The sequence below is a fragment of the Cnephaeus nilssonii genome (assembly GCF_951640355.1).
Source record: "Cnephaeus nilssonii genome assembly, chromosome: X".
Classification (NCBI taxonomy): Eukaryota; Metazoa; Chordata; class Mammalia; order Chiroptera; family Vespertilionidae; genus Cnephaeus; species Cnephaeus nilssonii.
Window position 1 is genome coordinate 126,408,966 of NC_137071.1, and position 20,560 is coordinate 126,429,525.

General features: G+C 40.2%; 1 protein-coding gene across 4 annotated transcripts; it reads right to left on the bottom strand.

The window, feature by feature from the left end:
• Window positions 1-14,831: 14,831 nt before the first annotated feature.
• On the bottom strand, window positions 14,832-19,679 carry PAGE4 (PAGE family member 4). 4 transcript variants are annotated; one of them, XM_079765819.1, is made up of 5 exons: window positions 19,543-19,679; window positions 18,285-18,370; window positions 17,712-17,814; window positions 16,101-16,208; window positions 14,832-14,944 (listed from the first exon to the last, which is right to left on the bottom strand). In XM_079765819.1, the coding sequence occupies exons 2-5, from the start codon at window positions 18,360-18,362 to the stop codon at window positions 14,931-14,933; spliced, it is 303 nt and encodes a 100-aa protein (XP_079621945.1). In that variant the 5' UTR covers window positions 18,363-18,370; window positions 19,543-19,679; the 3' UTR covers window positions 14,832-14,930. The 4 variants fall into 4 exon arrangements, with proteins under 4 accessions (XP_079621945.1, XP_079621947.1, XP_079621948.1 ...); XM_079765821.1 differs by having other exon boundaries at window positions 19,480-19,590; XM_079765822.1 differs by lacking the exon at window positions 19,543-19,679 and adding an exon at window positions 19,017-19,079.
• Window positions 19,680-20,560: the final 881 nt, after the last annotated feature.

The following is a 20,560-nucleotide window of genomic DNA, read 5'->3' on the forward strand; positions in this document are numbered from 1 at the left end:
TACAGGGTGACTGAGGCATCTGCTCTCTGCTTGACTTGCATCCTCACACCCCCAGATGTATCTCATCAATCTGAAAATGAGGAAGGGCCTACTCCTTGTATACACAGTGCTTCCAGATGTTAAAGGCTGGGTGGATTGGGAGGGCCCTGGGAAGGCCAAAGAAAAATACACAGATAACTACACTAATGGTAGTTCCATCAAATTAGGTCCTAACCAGCTCTTCCCTACCTCTGCATTCATACCATCCCCACAAAGCTTTTGAAACTTATCTTCCCTTTGTATTTTTAAGCTTCACTTGTCCAGGCTGATACCCTCGTTTAACCTGCACTTTAAGTTTTCTACCCTTTGGCTGTATTTCCTAAGCTCCTGTTAACCACATGCCTGTTAGCATTGTGTCTTTTCCAACTAATAAATTCCTAAACCACTCCTTTGGAGCCCAGTCTTGGATCTTCTTGCGTGTGCCTTTTCCTGAAAGGCAACCCTGTTGGGACCTGGCCCGGATCAGACTGAGGACTTGCTAAAGAATACTACCACCATCATCACTCCAGGCATTATTTTTGTATGATTTTCCAAAATGTATTTCAGTTAGGGGGTTTAAAGGCAAAGTGCATTCCAAGGTTATGCTCCATGTATAAGACTGATGACTGGCTGGATAAGTCCCTAATATCCCTTTCTATTGGTTAAAGTAATGTTAGCTAGTATTACACATAAACCCTGAAACAATTGCAGTGGCTTAACACAGTAGAAGTTTAATTCTTGCTCCATAAACCCAGCGAAGATGTTCTTGCTTGGTGGTACACTCCTATCTTGTGACCTTCCTCCCCTCTAGGGCACCAGTGTTCCCTCTATGTAGCTGGCAGATAATAAAAGAGACCATGGTGAAGATACAACCTTTTATCTGGCCACATAGTAACTCTTATATTCCACTAGCAAGTACTAGACACCTGCATGGAGTTGGGGGTGGGATGGGGTGCTAAGAACTGTAATCTCCAACTGGGAAGTTGGTCCTAGCCATGATTCCATGCCATGGAAAGAGAGTGTCAATCTTTATTTTTTATTGTTTCTTTATTGTTGAAAGTATTACAGATGTCCCCTTTTCCCCCTCATTGACCCCTTCTAGCCCACACCCACACCCATCCCCACCCCAGAGCATGACTCAAGTGACTGCAGAGCCATCTTGACCATGCCTCGCTTACTCCTTTTCAAACAATTAGCTTCTAAATAAATCATAGCTGGAGATATAATTTTAAATCTTCTATAAAGGCAGTGACACAAAATTTTCTGAAAATAAATTAGAAATAAACCCTCTTAAGTGGTAAAGGCCTAGTGTGGGGGGTGGGGGCAGGCTGAAGGGGGGTCAATAAATAATTATTTTTAAAAAGGGAAAAAGGAAAGAAATAAACCCTCTTAGTATCTGACAATTGGCCCCAAATGTAAAAGTGCACACAAAAAGTTTCAAGACTTTTTCATGATGCACAAAAATAAAAAATTAAAAAAATAACACCCTCAGTCTTTATTAACATTTAAAGAATTGGGTACAAAGCTTAAAGGTAAAAATTATTGAGTAAAAGTCCCCAAGCTCCTTCTTGACACACATATTTTTCAAGTATTTTTAAAACACTGGTAATGAAATGATTGTTGACTCTGTGGGGATTTTTTTCCGACAGAATGTATGCTAATTCCTACTGATAAGCTGCTCTTCTGATCAGGCAAGACTGTCCCCAGCAGGGGTCTGGACCTCCTGGGCAGCATATTTGAGGAACATAAAGTCCAGGCCTACTCCTGGGTGGTCAGCTAGAGAAGTTCCAGTATCCTGTAGGCTCAAATTTGAGGAGACTCCATCCTGTCCTTCCCATGCCTTTCAAGCCTGTGGTCCTCAAGCTAGGCTAAATAAATACCCTGCACCCCAGCCTAAGCAGTGAGTGCTGAACACTAGGTCTTTCATGCAAAGATGTCTCTTCATTCACACAAGAGTGAATAGAAGCCACATGTCTGCTTCCCTCACCCACAAGTTCTCTTTTTCTCCATATCTAAATTTTGAAGCCAGATTTTGTTAATATTTACCAAAGAGAATCCATTCCCTTCGAACAGTGAGCATTGTAGAATTAAGTAAAATTTTCTTAGGAGGAGATAAGTTTGAGGGGTTGCCCCCACAGAATTTAGCTGGAAAATCCTCAGGAAACATTATTTCTTCTCTCAAATCTTTCCTTTTAGTCTCCAAAGATCAGATTCCCCCTCCTTCCTGCCACCTGCACCATCTCAGAACAGCCTTTCATTTTCCCTGGCTTTGTTCTCTCCCACAGGGATCTTGCCCAGATCCTCTTGATCTCTCCTTTTATTCTTTCAGGGAAATTTAAGTCTGTTCTAGCTTCTTGTACACTTCACTCATTACTAAAAACACCCCTCAGGTCTATGACAGGCAATTAATTATATTGAGGTTGATGACTTGGTCCCTAGCCTCCACCCCTTCAAATTCTTCTGTTAAGAGGGCCTACCCTCACCCTGGCTGGTATGGCTCAGTGGTGGAAACATTATCCCATACACCAAAAGTTGTTGGGTTTCATCCCTGGTCAGGGCCCCTACAATCGATGTTTCTCTCTCAAATGGATTTCTCTCTCTCTCTCTTTTTCTCTCCTCCTCCTCCCTTCCTACCTCCCTCCCTCCATTTTTCTCTCTAAAATTAATTTTTTTTAAAGAGGACCTACCCTCCTTAGAAAGTTGTGAATATTAAATCTAATTTTCTCTTATACTATCAGTACAAAATAAACCTCCTGGTATTGTCTAGCTGATTTATAGGGGATAAACTATATTTTGGGGCACTGTAACTGCAGAAGCCATTCACCTAGGTCCTAGACAATGCCAGATATTGAGTGGGGAGGAAATACAAATTATGGACCAAGTAAAATGTAAAATATATACAGCATATTTTGACCAAAAGCTGGTCAATGTGCCTATTCTTGTAAATTAAAATCACTGACTGACACTTGAAACCAATCAGTTTATAGGGAAATTCAAAACCCCACAGTGGTGTGTCTACTAAAGCTATCAGAATCAGACAAGTATACTGAAGTTCTATTAGATGAAGAAGTTGCATGGTGGCACAGATCACTAGTAATTTAAAATGATTAATTTAAAAACTGGTTGGTGACTAATATAAAAATACTAAAGTCATATACATGGTAAAACTGACTAAGAATATGAAAAACCATGACGAGGGGAGTGTGTTTGAGTTGGGTTATGTAAAAAAGATAAAAGAAGATAACTTTGAAAGAAAGACACTGTCTCAAATAGGACATTCACCTAGGTGATTCCTAGCTCCCAAGTCTCCTTTGGATCCTACGAAGGTCATGGGGTCCTGGTCCTGGGAAAGAACAAATAAGTATAGGAGCCAACCTATAAAGATGTGGGCTGGGCCTGTACAACAGAGATTTATTTCCTCAGTTATATCCTTCCAGTCTGGGGAAACTGAAGGAGAGAAGAGCAGTCTTGAAAACTGACTTCCCCAAACTGCTATAAAAACAGACAGGAGCTTGTTGGGACTGTCCACCATTGAGAAAAACCCATAAAGCTGCTCCTAGGGAAGGGATTAAGTTCTGTGCTAGAGTAGGCTCCATGAGTTTCTGAGAGTAGATTGTAGGCATCTCTTTCCAACTCCACATTCTGTCCAAACACATGTCAATAGTTTGAAATCAGCCATAGTAGGAATATTTAAAGAATGGAAATAGGCAAATGCTACAAATCAAGAGTTTTCTCACTCTGAGAGCTGCCTGCGGTTATGTGTCTAGGGAGGAGAAGGGCCTCCCCAGTGCAAGCCTCTTTGAATGCATAGTGTGTACCCACTTACAACCTAGAGTGAACATCTTCTATTGATATAGTCTGCCTCCTGCATCCCTACATGTCTTCCTTTTGGTAATAATACCCCCTGTTCTTTTCCTTGGTCCTGATTTTTTAATAAATTCTTGTTTTACTCTATAGATTTTCAGTGGGCCCTCTCATTCTTCATATGAAGGCAAGTGGAATATAACTATACAAACTAAATCCAAACTGACTAGTACATCAGAGCCTTTTACTGCAAAACAAGAAACGTTACAATAAAGATTAAAAGAAAAGAAAAAGGAAAAGTTATGGTTCCATAACCTCCCATCTCCCTTATTAGCATAGGTTACAGCTACTGCGCACCTAGTGTGTGTAGGTGCTTTAAATGGAATTTCTCCCTCAATCTCCCATCCATTCTCGGAGCTATTATCACCCCCACTTTACCCCTGGGGTCACTGAAACTCAAACAGGCTTCTAAATGGATAGCTGAAGAACACACCAAGCCAGATCCAGAGCTAGAATTTGAACTCAGGTCTACGTGACTCTAAATCCCATGTTCATAATCATTTCATTGCTCTGCTCTTAACTCATCTATCAGGCACCATGGTACGAACACTGTGGGGGAAGGTAGAAAGAGCTCCAGCCTCAATCTCATTATACTTCAGACAGTGTGTAGTGAGAGTGCTAAGGAAAAGAGCCAGCTGACGCGTGGGATTGCCAAGCAACAGCTTATGAAACGAACTCAAACCATGGCAACCAAACACTGCGGACCTAGCAAAAGCCTCATTTCATTTACAAGAGTAAGAGGAGGGCTTTGTCAACAACCATGAGATAAATGAGAAGACTACAGGCTACGCAAGTACAAGGAATTATCATTATCGGCAGCATCATTAGTTTTAAAGCCCACGATACCAAATAATCTATGAAAAAGATTCCTTGAAAAATATAGGATTAAACACGTCATTATGACACATATAAACTATGTACACATACATTTTTTAAAAAAATATGTATCTCTGCTAGCCAAAATATTAATCAATTGCTATTTATGTAATAGAGCTATTCATTTGGGGGTAGTAAGGAAGGCTAATACACAAATGCCCCCCATTTAAAAATCTAGTTATTTCTAATTAATTCCTCACATTAACTCTGTGTGCAAGGTATTGTTTTTCCCACTCCACAGGCAGGAAAAGCATGACGTGGAGATTGTAAATGAGTGTTCATAGGGTGCACAGTTAATAAAGCACAGATCCATGATGCTGTCCTGCAAAACCGTCATCTCAGAACCCCCTGAGAATCTGATCACCTCTACAGCCCCTCTCCCTTGAAAAATACACAGAAAGCAACTTGTACACTATAGTTTGCCTATACAGGCAAACCTCATTTTATTGTGCTTTGCTTTATTGCACTTTACAGGTGTTGCATTTTTTACAAATTGAAGGAAAGACCCTCCATCAGCAAAAAAAATTACACCTTGCCAAAACCGGTTTGGCTCAGTGGATAGAGCGTCGGTCTGCGGACTGGAAGGTCCCAGGTTCGATTCCGGTCAAGGGCATGTACCTTGGTTGCGGGCACATCCCCCGGTGGGGGTTGTGCAGGAGGCAGCTGGTTGATGTCTCTCTCTCATCGATGTTTCTAGCTCTCTATCCCTCTCCCTTCCTCTCTGTGAAAAATCAATAAAATATATTTTTTTTAAAAAATTACACCTAGCTTTATTGTGGTGGTCTAGAACCAAATCCACAATATCTCTGAGGTATGCCTGTGGTTCAGTGGGACTCATGGTTCCCCCTGATGCACATCCATGCAATCCAGCTGGAGGAAAAATATTCATTTGCTCTTAACCATGACACACAGTGCTCACAGGGCATTTTTTTTTTATTTCTTTTCTTCAGTAGATACATAAAGCCTCCCCCAAATTCAGAGAATTGTTAAGCTAGAAGCCATGGAAGGTTAGTATTTACAGGCAGAAGGGACTAGACATCACTGAGTGGTTAACCATTTTAATCTGCCCCAATTTTAGTTCCTCAAAATTCCATCCTGGCATTATCCTTTGCTCACTTTCTTGGCCGGGCACATATCCACCAGAAATGGGAGAACAAACATTTCTCAGTGAACAATTGAGCCCAGAGCAAGTGGCTCTGTCTCTGTCTGGGTGTGTTTTGTTCACTTGTTGTGACCTAGACATTGTCACCTCAAGGATGTACTAGCAAGGGGAGGAACAGGGTTATCATCTGATAGTGACTACCAAGCCAGTAGACCTCAGAGGACCTAAAGTGATTTGCTGTGGACCCACATCAGGCAAACTCTACATCTTTAATAATACAGGCTTTTAATTGCAAATCCCTGCTACACTGATAGCTGGTACTGAACGTCCTATGAACACAAGAGACTCTAGTCCTCTTTCTCAATCCTCAGGCCCAGACTAAAAGTTAATTGAGTGAACTTTTGGGTCCTACAGGTTGTACCACTGTGATATTTGGAGATGAGGGAACTCAAATACAGTAGAGAGGGAGAAAGGGAGGGAGAGAATGAGGAAAAGGGAGAGAGAAAAAACAAGAGAATGTATGGAGTGTTTTTTTTAAGGCCCAATGGAGTCTGAACTGAGGGTTGGCATCCCATGGCCTTGAATGTAATCAGTATCTCTTGGCCTCCCTTTTAGTCCTCCCTTCAGTCTGTGGGGGCTTTATCTAGTCTGGGATGACTCAAAATCCTTTGGACAGACCACATATTCTTTTATGCCTGTAGATAGGCCAGGTCCTTATCTCTTGGTATTCAAAAGAACCAAGGTCCTACAACTCAAAAAGCCTTTCTTTTAGTCCTTTTTTCGCTGTGTAAATTTTCTGAAGACTCTTCTGTAACACAATAGCTGATCTTGGGCTCTTTGATTCTATTTGCATTTCTGCTAAAATAACTCTACCTTGGGGCAGAAGCCTTGGACCTGCTGTGTCTGAGACAGGGCCAGGAGTACAAGGGCAAGCTGAAGCTGGAGATGAAAAACAAAAGTTAATAATTCACAATGTCAAACTTTAACAGAAAGAGAAATAAGTTTGTCAATAAAGAGATAAGGGTTCAAGAGAGAAAAAAAAAGATCAAGGTGGATCCTAAAAGTGAGCCTCTGCCTCTTATTTCTCCCCCAAGAGGAAGCTCTATGTAGGAATAAGAGATTTTCATCTTGTTTTTGCTTCCATTGGGTGTTCCATCTCCTAACACAATAGCCATTATGATCTGGAAGGTATTGTCTTACACATGTGTTATGTGCATTCTCTCATTTAAATCTGTATGATAGTGGTGTTATACCTCTAAGAAGATGAGAATCAGAGAGAATAAGTAACTTGCTCTTGGTACATAGCTAAGAATTTGAAATGGAATACTTTCCGTCAAGCCTAGTGCTAATAATCACCATGGCCTAACAGTTTCTTTTACCTTAGCTCCTATCATGGTTGAAAGTGGGGGGAAGACAGCCCTATGCAGCCCTTTCATCAGAGTGGGTCTGGCCGCTTTATGGGCTGGGCCCTGGGTCCAGTTGTTTATGAAGTCCAAGATATTACAATAGCATATGGCCACATGCTATTAGAATCCTGATGTCACCTTTAGATATGCATGGGTGTGCAGAAAATAGTTAATATAGCATACCTATATTGTCTTTAGAAAGGCCTACTTTCGAGGTTGGCCTTTGGCTGGCATCTGGGAACTTGGCACTTTCAGGAAAAATACTGGCTGCCTAAAGATGTTCACATCCTGCCCTAGCCAGTTTGGCTTAGTGGACAGAGCGTCTGCCCGCAGATTGAAGGGTCCCGGGTTCAATTCCAGTCAAGGGCACATACCTCGGTTGCAGGCTCGATCCCCAGCCCTGGTCAGGGCTCGTGTGGGAGGAAACCAATCAATGTGTCTCTCTCATATTAATGTTTCTCTCTGTGTGTCTCTCCCCCTCCCCTCTGCTCTCTCTAAAAAATCAATGGAAAAATATCCTTGGTTGAAGATAGATGAAGGAAGGAAGGAAGGAAGGAAGGAAGGAAGGAAGGAAGGAAGGAAGGAAGGAAGGAAGGAAGGAAGATATTCACTTCCTAATCCCTGGAACCTATGAATAGGTTACTTTACATGGTAAAAGGGATTTTGCATATGTGGTTAAGGTTAAGGACTTTGAAATGAGATTATCCTGGATTATCTGGGTCAGTATAATCTAATCACATGAGTCCTTAAAAATGAGAAATGTTCCCAATTATAGCCATAGATGAGATGGTGGAAGAGGGGCTAGAGATATGAGACTTGGGAAAGTCGACTAACTGTTCTCACTTTGAAGATGGAAGAAGGGGCCACAAGCCAAGGAATGTACTGGCCTCTAGAAGCTAGGAACAACCCTCAGTTTATAGCCTGCAATAAAACATGGATCTCTGAACTGAATTCTGCCAACAACCTGAGGAAGCAGGACATGGATCCTCCCCTGTAGCCTCAAGAAAGGAATGCAACCCTGCCAATACCTGAATTTTAGCCAAATGAGACCTGTGCTGAACTTCTGACTTACAGAACTGTGAGATAAATTTGTATATTTAAACCTCTAAGTTTGTCACAGCAGTGATGAAAACTAATACAGCACTTGACCTGTTCCCTAATTAATAAGGAAGGTTTTCTGTGTCTAACCTGTTTGTACAGTGTCATTTATGCTGAACATCTGTTTTCCTTCTGAGAGTCTGGAATTTTGGTACGTGCTAGGTGGAGGGTTTCTAGTGACCATCCCCCAGTTGAAAAAAAAAGAAGTCCTCAGGTAAAGAATGAGTTTTGTTGGGCAAAAACATCACCCACATATTGTGCATTTCCACTGCTAGGAAAGAGTGTGCTTGATGTACCCCCTCACAAGAGGGCAAGCATAAGGAAGCCTGTGAGTGGATTTCTCCAGACCCCATCTGTGTATTTTATTCCTTGCTAATATTATTGTATATCCCATTGCTGTATAAACTTTATCCATAAATTCAATCATATACTGAGTCCCATGAGTCCTAGTGAATTTACTGAAGGTGTGTGTGGTCTTGGAGACCCCTGAAATGATGAGGGATGACAGGCCACATTTCGAGTGCTCAGTAAGTTCCAAAGTGCTTCTACTTTCCACATCTCAGGTGACTGGAGAGGCATAGTGCCCTGTACCACTGGCTTCCCTGTTGCTGAGTAACAGTGGTGTTTTCCAGAGCAGAGTTTGGGAGTGGGGTCCAACCTGGAAGTGTCATGACACGCCTGCTCCCTCTGGTGGTCTTTGCCTTTCTAATAGTCATAACTGGAGATGGGGACTTGTCACTCACTGATGGGTAAAGCAAGTGTTGAAGCCACTGGCTGAGCCCATGGCTAGATGTAAAAGTTCAATTCCAATAGGCCTCCAGGCCCAAGAATCTTGAGCAATTCCACTGTCAGAATACTGCACGTAGACCTTCAGGAAATATGTGCTAAGCACAGAATGTTATTCAAGAAAGTATCTGGTTGGACAGTAAAATCTGCAGGCACATACTTGATTGTCCTTTCCATCTGAATGGAGATAATGAATCTGTGTGCTCAAACAGAACCCTTCTAGAGGGGAGTCAGAAACCCTACATGAAGTTGTAGCTTGGTATGAGTGCAACTACCTCTTTTCATTTCCCTTATTTAACAAGACATCCCCCAAATGGCACCTTAGGCTTCTCCTGATATTAGGGGCCCTAAGTCTCAGTGAAAATTTATAACTACATAAGGAAAGTGGCAAGCTTATTTTGTTTATTCCATCATTCCTTCACTCATGTATTGAAGTACCAAACTAACTGCTGGCAAACCAGACAGATATAGTCCCTGCCCACATGGAGAGCCCAGCCTAAAAGAACCCTCCCATCTGGTATTACCATGCTCTGCCCCCTAGATAATTGTTATGGAATTTGACGGCAGAATTAGACAGACCTGGATTCCCAGTAGTGCCTGGACCATAACTAGAACCAATTGCTAGTCAGGGACATGGGATTCTGAAGCACAGACACTCAATATCCTATCCCTAAGGACATGGTGTTGTCCTTACTCTATCCAGCTGCTTTTGAATAACTTTTCTAAAAAAAGTTTATTTTAATAAAAAAACTTTTTATTAAAAAAGTTTGGGGGGGGGGGAGTCTCTGAATAATGAGTCCTGCCTCTCTAAGGTGGAAACCATAACTCAGCCTAGGGGAGAGGTGTGAGCCCTAGGCTCCACCAATCAGATGTTCCCCATCAAGATTTTGTGTCAGGAAACAGAAATAGGAGACAATTGTCCAGTGGAACCGATACCTGGTAAAATGGTAGAGCATGGTCATGAGATACCAAGTTTTCACAGGCACCTGTACTAGATGTCCTAATGGCACAGGCCTGGGTTCAATCTCAGCAGTGGTTTTCCCCAGAGGAAGTGGGATTGCACCAACTTGTGGCTGCTTGCCCCCAAGTCAGATTCTCTCACCTGTTGGAGATTTCTTTGTGCTCTACCTAATAGGCATTTTTTAAAATATCCTTTCTAAAAAATTTAATTAAAAAATATGATAAAAAAGAAATTATTTTCCGCTTAAAGAAGCTATAATGGATTCTGTGCTTGCAACTAAGAAGCCTGATGGATAAAGAGAGACCCTAAAACAAGCAGAAACCAGTCAATATGTTGTTTCTCATTCACATTTTCAGGGCTGGGGATCCAGATCTGAAAGCAAAGATGATTACAATAGAGGACTATAAATCTTATCTAGCTACCTATTTATACTTACTTATTGTTTGTTTATACTCTTTTTTTATTTTAAAAGTCATAGGTCTTCCACCCCATAGGACCAGAACTCACATACTCACCTACACAGTGTTGAAAACATGCTTCTTATTGGCATTAATGTTCCTGCATGGCATATACTGACCACAAGATGGCAAAAGAGATTATCACATCAAGCCAGCCTATCTTTCTCCACACCATTCTTGTACTAAAGAGAACATTTATTAAGCACTTACTGTGTGCCAGGAACTGTCCCAAGGGCTTGAATGCATTAGGTAATTTGTCACAATAAAATCTTATGAAATAGGTGCCATTTCATCTGTGAAGAAACTGAGGCACAGAGATATCTGTGTGTCTGTCAGCCTGTCGCTAGCTCATCTTTATTTATATATCGTTTATCTATATCCATTTTCTGTCATCTACCTATCAGTTTATCATCTATATATTTTTATTTAAAGTTTCCATTATTATAAAAGTAATATGTGCACAGTAAAAATATTCAAATAATGACTGGTAAAAATAATGTCCCTTCTCCTCCCTGCCCATCATCCCAGCTCCACTGCCTAGTGATAATCACTGTTAACAGTTTCTTGTATAATCGTCCATAAATTTTCATAAAAATGAAAATTGGGTATTCTTCTATATTCATAGAACGTGAATATGCAAACATTTTACATATCCCACACACTGTTCTACTACATGCATGTCTGCTTGGTATTTCATCTTGGACATTAGATGTAGGCTGGGACTACTCTTGCCTGAGGGTCTCATTTACAGACCTAGGGGATGACATTAGCTGCACTCATCTGTGCAAAAGAGAGCAAGTAGTGTAGTCTGGTGCTGGAGCCCCAGGTAGCAATGAGTGTTGGAAAAGAAGGTTGACGAGCTGGAGGGGTTAAGGAGATGGGACAGGGAGTAAGGTAAGTCAAGTGGCTGGCCCTAACATCCAGTGCATTCTGGACTCTAGCCCTGATCCCAGAGAAAATTCAGATGTGGATACAACCAACATTCAAAGTGCCTTTAGAAGAGGCCTACCTCTCAGCGATTTGGAAGACAAGATAGAAAAAAACACCCAATCAGAAGAGCAAACAGAAAAAAGAATTTTAAAAAATGAGGCTACTTTAAGGGATCTTTGGGACTACATGAAGCATAACAACATCTGCATCATAGGGAAACCAGAAGGAGAAGAGAGAGAGCAAGGGATTAGGAACCTATTTAAAGAAATAAGGACTAAAACTTCCCAAACCCAGTGAGGAAAAGGACACAAGTTCAGTAAGCACAAAGAGTCCCAAGCAAGATGAACCCAAAGAGGCCCACAATAAGACACATCCTAATTAAAATGGTAAAGGTTAAAGACAAAGACAGAATCTTAAAAGCAGCAAAAGAAAAGCAGTACCACCCAAGCTGGTTTGCTCAGTGGATAGAGCATCGGCCTGAGGACCAAAGGGGCCCAGTTCAATTCAGGTCAAGGGCATGTACCTTGCTTGCAGGCTCCTCCCTGGCGCGGGGCCTGGTCAGTGCTCCTGCAGGAGGCAACCAATCGATGTGTTTCTCTCACATCAATGTTTCTCTCTGTCTTTCCCTCTCTCTTCCACTCTCCCTAAAAATCAATGGAAAAATATCCTCAGGTGAGGATTAACAAAAAATAAAATAATAGAAAAGCAGTACCTATGAGGGAATTCCCCTAAGACTGTCAGCTGATTTCTCAACAGAAACATTTCAGGCCAGAAGGAATTGACATGAAATATCCAAAGTGATGAAAAGCAAGGGCCTATAATCAGGATTACTTTACCCAGCAAGGCTATCATTTAAAATTAAAGGAGAAATAGAGTGTCCCAGACAATAAAAAGCTAAAGGAATTTGTTACCAGCAAACCAGTATTATAAGAAATGTTAAAGGGCCTTCTTTAAAAAGAATAAGAAGGAGAAGGAAAAGAGGAAGAGGAAGAGGAGGAGGAAGAAGGGAGCAGGAGGAAGAGAAGGAAGAGGAAGATAGAGGAACATAATTAAAAGAATAAAAGATTAATAAATAAAATAAACTGACAAAACAGGTCCAGAGACATGGAAGCATGCAACAGATTACTAGTACAACTAGTGAAATTGAAGCAATCAAAATACTCCCAGCAAAGGAAAGTCCTGAACCAGGTAGCTTCACAGATAAATTTTACCAAACATTCAAAGAACTAACACCTATCCTTCTCAAACTACTGAAAAAAATTCAAGAGGAAAAACTCCCAATCCTATTGTCATGATGCACCTTCCCATCCACCTTGCACCTCTGTCCTGCCCTCAGATGACAGATATGCAAACTGAACATGGTGTCCAGGTTGTACTAGATTTCTTTGCATATGCGGTAATCCAGTAGCTGGTAATGGACTGAGAGGGGTGAAAACCTGAAGAAAGGCCTAGAGTCAGTGCTAGATTACCCTAAAGGCCGACTAAACAAGTGCTTAGGTAACCAGCAGGGAAGGAGCCCCCAGCAGTTAAAAAAAAAATCATTGGGGGAAAAAGATCATTGGAAATGTTTGATACTTAAATCTGATATTCAAAGAAACAGCAAAATCAACATCATGGGAAAACAAAAGCTTTGCCATCAATATTTATCATGAAATATATATGGCAAGTGGATATAAATTGCACTAAAAAAGAATATGTATTCAGTTGCTGAAGACAGAGTTCTATACACTGAGTGGCCATATTATTATGAACGCATAATAATATGGCCACTCAGTGTATATCCTATATAATAAAAGGTTAATATGCAAATTGTCACCTCGACCAGGAGTTCGACCAGCAGGCAGGCCGGCCAACTGCCCATGTCCCCTCCCCCTGGCCAGGCTGGCCGGACCCCACCCATGCACGAATTCATGCACCGGGCCTCTAACACACACACACACACACACACACACACACACACACACACACACACAGAGTAGCCAGATTATTATTCATTCAGAGATCATAATAATCTGGCCACTCCATGTATATCTCCATTAGGTAAAATTTATTAATCATGATTTGCAAATCTTACATATCGTTACTGATTTTTGTCTGCTTATTGTTACTAATTTCTCCTTGTGGTTCTGCCAATTTTTCCCATTACATTTTGAAGCCATGCTATTAGGCTCATAAAGTTGTTAAATCTTCCTGATGAAGTTTTCTACATGAGCTATTCTTTATTTCTACAATGCTTATCTTAAATCCTATTTTTGCTATTATGTGAAAAATCTCTTTTGTCCATCCTTTCACTCTCAACTCTTCTGAATTGTTTTAGCTGTATCTCTTGTAAACAGCTACATCAGTTATTTGCGCTGCATAACACAAAGACAGAAAGTGTTCAAATGTTCAAAAGTTAAGAAACACACCTAGAAGTAATCCATAAGCCAAATAACTCAGAATAAAAATCAGAAAATATTTTGAGTTGAATGACAAAAGTAATATATATCAAAACTTGTGGATGAAACTCAAGTCCTATATAGAGAATGTTATAATTTAAAAGTGTACCTTAAAAAGGCTGAAACCTAATGAACTAAACATCTACCATAGTAATTAGAAAAAGAACAGTAAATTAAACAGAAAAGAATAATGCAGGTGAGAGATAAAATTAACAAAATATAAAACAAAAATAGAATAGGATCAGAATAGCCAAAAGTTGGGTTTATTTTGAAAAGACTAATAAAATTGGTGAGACTGATTAAAATGCAATAGAGAAGATACAAATTATTAAATTAGTGCTAATAATGAAATTGGCAGCATCACTACAGATCCTGCAGACATTAAGAGAATAATGGGGGGCGGGGATAATGAGAGGGTATATAGGAAACTTTGTGTAATGAATTTTAGATAACACGGCCACAGTCCTATAAAAATAAAACTTAGCCCTAGCCGGTTTGGCCTGCGGAAGGGTCCCAGGTTAGATTCTGGTCAAGGGCACATGCCTGGGGGGTTGAGGGCTTAATCCCCAGTGGGGGATATGCAGGAGGCAGCCAATCAATGATTCTCTCTCAACATTGATGTTTCTATCTCCCTCTTCCTTCCTCTCTGATATCAATAAAGATATATTTTTTAAAAATAAAATAAAAACAAAAACTTATCCAAACTGAAGAATAGAAAAGAAGAGGTGGTGGGGAGATGGGTGAAAAATGTGAAGAGATTAAGAAGTACAAACTGCCAGTTATAAAGTTAGTCACGCAACACTTCTATAGACCAGCTCTAAATAGAACATGAAGTTTTTTAAGATACCATTTACAATGGTATCAAGTTTCTAGAAATAGATTCAACAAAAGATGTGCATGACAAATGTAAAGCTTTATTGAGAGAATTGAACAAGCCATATTATCAATATAACAACAGCATGTGTGGCTTCGGCTTGTCTTCTTTTTAATGTCTCACTGGCCATCACCTAAAATATAAACATAACAGTTGTGTAGATTATATAGCAGACTTTTACTTACATGATAATAAAGGCATACAAAGAATATTACACTTTTGGTTTTATAAGATGAAACTAAAATCAGAACCCTAACCACTGCACACACTTCTATGCTAATATACCCTTACAGGCATATGAGCACAATTTTTTTAAATGCTTCACTTTTTGGTGGTATGAAGAAACAGATTTCTCAAGCCCAGAAAATCAAATCCTATGAGCCTTTTTAAAGGTAACTTTTTGAATAAAGAGCAAAAACTGCCAATGATTATAGTTAAAATAAAATCAACCAAACAAAAACTCCAAGAAGCAAAACAAGTAAGCAAACAGTATTATTCAAATGCATTGACTTGAAATATTCTTCGAATTATACACATTAGTTAAAATAATGATGTCATACTATTTAATTAAAAAGAGTACAAAGAAGAGCATTGCATTTGGTTTGTCTCTTTTGTGCAAACATATTTAATTGATCTAGATCAACCTTTATATGGCCTATTTATAGTAAGGTGGCCATTTATTTCACTTTCACCTGTTGTCCTGGTGTAAGTAGTCATAGCACCCCCTTTAACTCTCAAGAGTGCCCTGGTTTGAATGATAAAAATTACATGGTCACACTAGTTTTAATGTCATCCTAGATGCCATTCAAATGTGGGGGGGAAAAATAGTACCATTTCTCAGCCTGGCTCACAATTTAAAAAAACCAACAAACCAACCTAGAAAAGTCAAAACATACAGATCCATATTATTTTTTGGTGTCTGTAAGATAAAGTGATTTTTGAGAAACAGATCTGGCAAATTAAAAATAATAATAATACTACTGTGTTGTTTAGATATCCAAATAGTACTAAGGCATGTTAAATAATTTATATACTCTAAAAAATAGCTGATCACCTGTCTTGCATTTTAAAGGACTTCTACTCCAAAGTAATAATACTTTCATGTTTTGTAATTTAACAACATGGCTGCGACTTCATTCACCATTTTTCCTGACACCGTCTTTGAATCAAGTATTTGGTGCATGAACAACCTTTCAAGAAATCTTTGTATGTGGTGTTGTGTTACTAAAGTATAATAATATTGTAGAATAGAGCAACCCCATGACTTGTATTCTTAATGGATAACATACCTTTTGGAATCTTAGCAGGTGCCAGAATAGCTGGGATCTTCTCGTCCCCATCACTGCCATCTGCACACTCATCACGAGTCTCTCCCAGAGCCATTTTCTGGCTTTCACCTTCCAATTCAGGTTCATATATAAGAGAGTTATTAATATAAGTAGTAAACTGCACATTCATACTATTAAATAAAGCTCTGTAGGTTAGTATTGTAATAAATGTGACACATAAGAAAGCAATGAGCATTAAAGGGTTTTCTGGTAGAAAATAAAATTTTATTTCTCGTATTACCTCCTCTATGAAGTGTTTCTTTTTCTAAAACTGTTTTAAAATAACTTAGTTGTCACCTTTGTAAACCATATACACTTCTATTATTGCAAATATATCATTAGCTATTTGTTTACACAAATTTCTCTGACAAGATTGTGAGCCCAAGACAGAAATCATTCTCATTTCTATTTATATCCTCAGCACCTAGTACCTCACCTGCCACCAAGCAGGCCCCAACAAATGAGTGGAAAAAAAGTCTTTTAAAAACAGTAAAATGAGCCCTAGTCGATTTGGCTTAGTGGATAGAACTTCAGCCTGAGGACTGAGGGGTCCAGGGTTCTATTCTGGTCAAGGGCAGGTACCTCAGTTGCAGGCTCCTCCCCACCCCGTCCCTGGTCGGGGCTCGTACAGGAGGCAACCAATTGATGTGTTTCTCTCACATCGATGTTTCTCTCTGTCTTTCCCTCTCTCTCCTACTCTCCCTAAAAATCAATGGAAAAATATCCTTGGGTAAAGATTAATAAATAAAAATAAAAATAAATAAATAAATAAATAAATAATATATGCCCTGGTCAGCATGCTCAATGGTTAGAGCATCAACCTGCTGTACTGGAGGGTCTCAGGTTTGGTTCCCCATCAAGGGCATATACCTGGGTTGCAGGTTCGATCCCAGCCACCTGCCAGTGCGAGTACAGGAAGCAACCATTCTCACGTCTGTTTCTTTCTCTCTGTCTCTCTCTTTCTCTCTCTCTCTTTCTCTGTCTCTCTTCTCCCTCTTTCCCTCCTCCCTTCTACTCTAAAAATCGATGGAAAAAATATCCTCATTCCTTGGGTGAGGATTAAAAAATAACAATAAAAAAGAATATGTGACAATTAGATTATGGCTCAGGATGAAAAACTATTGAACACTAAACAGCAACCAGAAAAGGATTTTTATTTCTCTATATTATGAAAAAAAATTTAAATCACAATTTAAGAGTTAACCAAAATGTATCTAGGTTTGCTTAAACTTTTGATGCAATGACTTAAGAAGCCCCCAAAACAATATTTCAAGATGACCATGTTTAATTATAGTGTATAATTTTGCCTAGATTTAATATTGCTTCATTTGATTTGTTGATATAGACCCTTGGCAAGGATTGTATTTTCCAGGCATACCAAATAATTTAAAATATGGGATGCATAAACTTACCAGAGGGAAAATTCTCAGAGAAAGGGACTACAGTTGCAAACTATACCTTTCCTTACCACATAGGTTTCCAGCCACTTTTCAGGCAACCCTTTATGTATTCCTGTTACTAGTCTAAAACATCATAAATTAAACACAAAATGTTCCTCCATCCCCTTTTCACCTTTAACCACAGGTGCTCCCTCTCCTCTCTTTTGTCCAGGTTCATTATTCGGACCCCCAACTGGTGGTTCCTCTTCAGTTTTTTTGTCACTTGGTTGCTGGGCCTTGTGGGAGAGTACATACAAATAAAAAGTATTCTTTTCACTACTATGACAATAGAAGGCACAAATATACATTGCATAACTCATCACAAATCTAAAGAGGTTTTCCCTATACTCTTCTCTGTAAGCAGTCTTAATAAAGTTACTCTTCCTATATAGAAAAAAATACTCTAAGGAAGGGGTTATCTGCAAGGAGCAAGAATTCTAAAAACCATTTTAATCTCTTCTGGGCTATGAGCTATTTATTAATAAACACAATAGGGAAGCTATAGGGATGATTTCTAGGCTCATATCAATATATATATGCAGGCAACACCAGAATATAAGTCTCCTTGTTCAACGTCTCATTCATAACATTTAGTTTTCACCTGTTTCAGCGATGAGGTCCTTTATACAACAAATATGTATTGGTTCAACAACTTTTTCCAGAAAAATTAAGTTTTCTGAATGGAAGTAAATGTTAAAGCACTCACAACCACAGGTTTAACTGGATCAAAAGACTCTTGACCATCCGGTCTTCCTCTAGATCTTGATCTCAGTCTTGCATTCATTTTTCACGCTGAAAGTAAAAAAATCATCAACCAAAGATGTGGTGAAGAATAATAATTATACTGGACTATTTACCTGACCAACTGGTGATCATAAATTCTCTTTTACATTTGGTTAATTTCCAAAATAAGTCTTGAATTAATAAGTGCCGTAAAAATAGTAATAATAATAATAACTGCCGTTTTCTAATCACATGGTATTCAAAGCAATTTCTCTCACCGCCAATTAGGCAGAGAGGGGACCCTTCCAGTACTTTTTAAAAAGTACGACGTTACTAAAGAGATTTGGTTCACGACTAGACTCTCCAGTATAAACAGATTTTGTAATATATAGCCACGTCCAGCTCTCACTGACAGACACCGATTCTGCGCTCTGTCGGCAGTTTCAGGTGCCTCCAAGAGTCAGATACCTCCAACACCACCCCCCAAGACTCGCCCCATCTCCATTAGACCCCCTGCCCCTCGCGGCCCACCATCCCTCCTTGTCCTAGCCCTGCCACAACGGCCATGGCGGCCTTGATGCCCGTAAAGAGAAAGAGGACGGCCTCGAGGACTTTTCTCCTCAGAGGCCACAGAGCGAACCACCCCAACAAGCATGAGGCCGACTGGTTCTCTCCTCACACTTACACTCCTGGGAGGACTGACCTGTGGACCTACCAGTTGAGTCTTACTCAGCCCACGAGAAAGAGACTCGACCTTAAGACGCAAACCGCCGAACTCTGCACACGGAACCTTGCACAACCGCCAAACCGATGACTCATAAGGCCCTGCACTGGGCATGCGCAGTGAGTCTCGCGCCGCGCACTGCACTGCGTGGACTAGTGTCCCCATCCCCCCTCACGGGCTCCATGGACGACTTCTCGGTTTGTCCTGTCCGCGGTTCCTGGGGACTCCAGGACTCAGACACCTCAAATAAAGCCCCTAAGACTCTCCACAGCCCACTATCCTCCCTTGCCCTGGTCCAGCCACAAGGCCCATGGTGGCCGAGATACCTGAAAGGAGAAAGACCACAACCTAAAAGACTTTCTTCCTCTGAGGCCACGGAACGTGCTGCCCAGACCCACCTGAAGCCCGCTAATTCTCTCCTCACACACACTCATTCACACCAATTCACACTTACACTTGCCACCAGACAGCAGAGAGCCTCGTGGAGAATCAGAAAGGGAATGAAAATGGTAAGTACCTCCCAATGCCACCTGAACACAACCTCTGCTGGGTCAACTCCGCAAGCCAGTCCAAGCCGCAGTGGTATGCGTGAGAACACCCACACTACTGTACAGCGATGTGTGTCACGTGGCCCGTGGTTCCAGCCCTCCCTCGATTGCAAGCTCCACCCCACTGGGAGTGGAAGGTTGCTTCCCAGTCCCAGAAGGAACTTTTCTTCTTTTCTCCCCCCCACAAAAAAAAAAAATTCAGTCTTTATCTAGGAACGTTCTCAATCCTGTATTTCACCTGCTGATCGCCCCTCCAAATCTTCTTCACAGTACAGATGCCTCAGTGGCCTTAAGAGAACCTGTAGTCTCCCCAAAGATGAGTGAAAGCTTTTTTTAGGGTCTGAAGAATTGCAAAGCTATTTAAAGCATAACGGATATCCAGAAAGGTAAAAAAGAATTGATAAATCCAAACACATAAGCCTTCAAACTCGCACACATCCTGTGACTTGAGCATTTCTACTTCTAGAGTTTTATGTTAAGGAAACTGCCTTGCACGTGAAAAAAAAAAAAAAAAAGCAGATACATGGCACTTACAAAGCAGCTTAATTTATAAAAGCATAGTTCCAGATTTGCTATGTAAGTAAACTGTGACACATTATTTTCAATTACATTTTACATTCAATATTGTTTTGTATTAGTTTCAGGTATACAGCATAGTGGTTAGATAATCATATACTTTGCAAAATGTTCCAATATTTCCAGTACACACCTGACACCTACATAGTTATTACAATATTATTGATTTTGAACATTATTCCTATGCTGTACTTTACATCCCCATGACTATTTTTGTAACTACCAATCTGTATTTCTCAATCCCTTCACCTTTCTTCACCCAGTCCCCCAACCCCCATGCCCTCTGGTGACCATCAGTCCCATCTCTGTATCTATGACTGTGTTTCAATTTTTTGTTTATTTTGTTATTTAGATTCTACATGTACGTGAAATCATATGCTATTTGTCTTTCTCTGACTGACTTATTTCACT

Bases quoted from the DNA above. Each gene is read 5' to 3' on its own strand.
- PAGE4 (XM_079765819.1), bottom strand. From the start codon at position 18,362: ATGAATGCAAGACTGAGATCAAGATCTAGAGGAAGACCGGATGGTCAA. The intron at 17,815-18,284 runs GTGAGTGCTTTA...CTCTCCCACAAG, and splicing joins ATCCAGTTAAACCTGTGGTT to GCCCAGCAACCAAGTGACAA. The intron at 16,209-17,711 runs GTGAAAAGGGGA...CTGAATTGGAAG, and splicing joins GGGAGCACCTGTGGTTAAAG to GTGAAAGCCAGAAAATGGCT.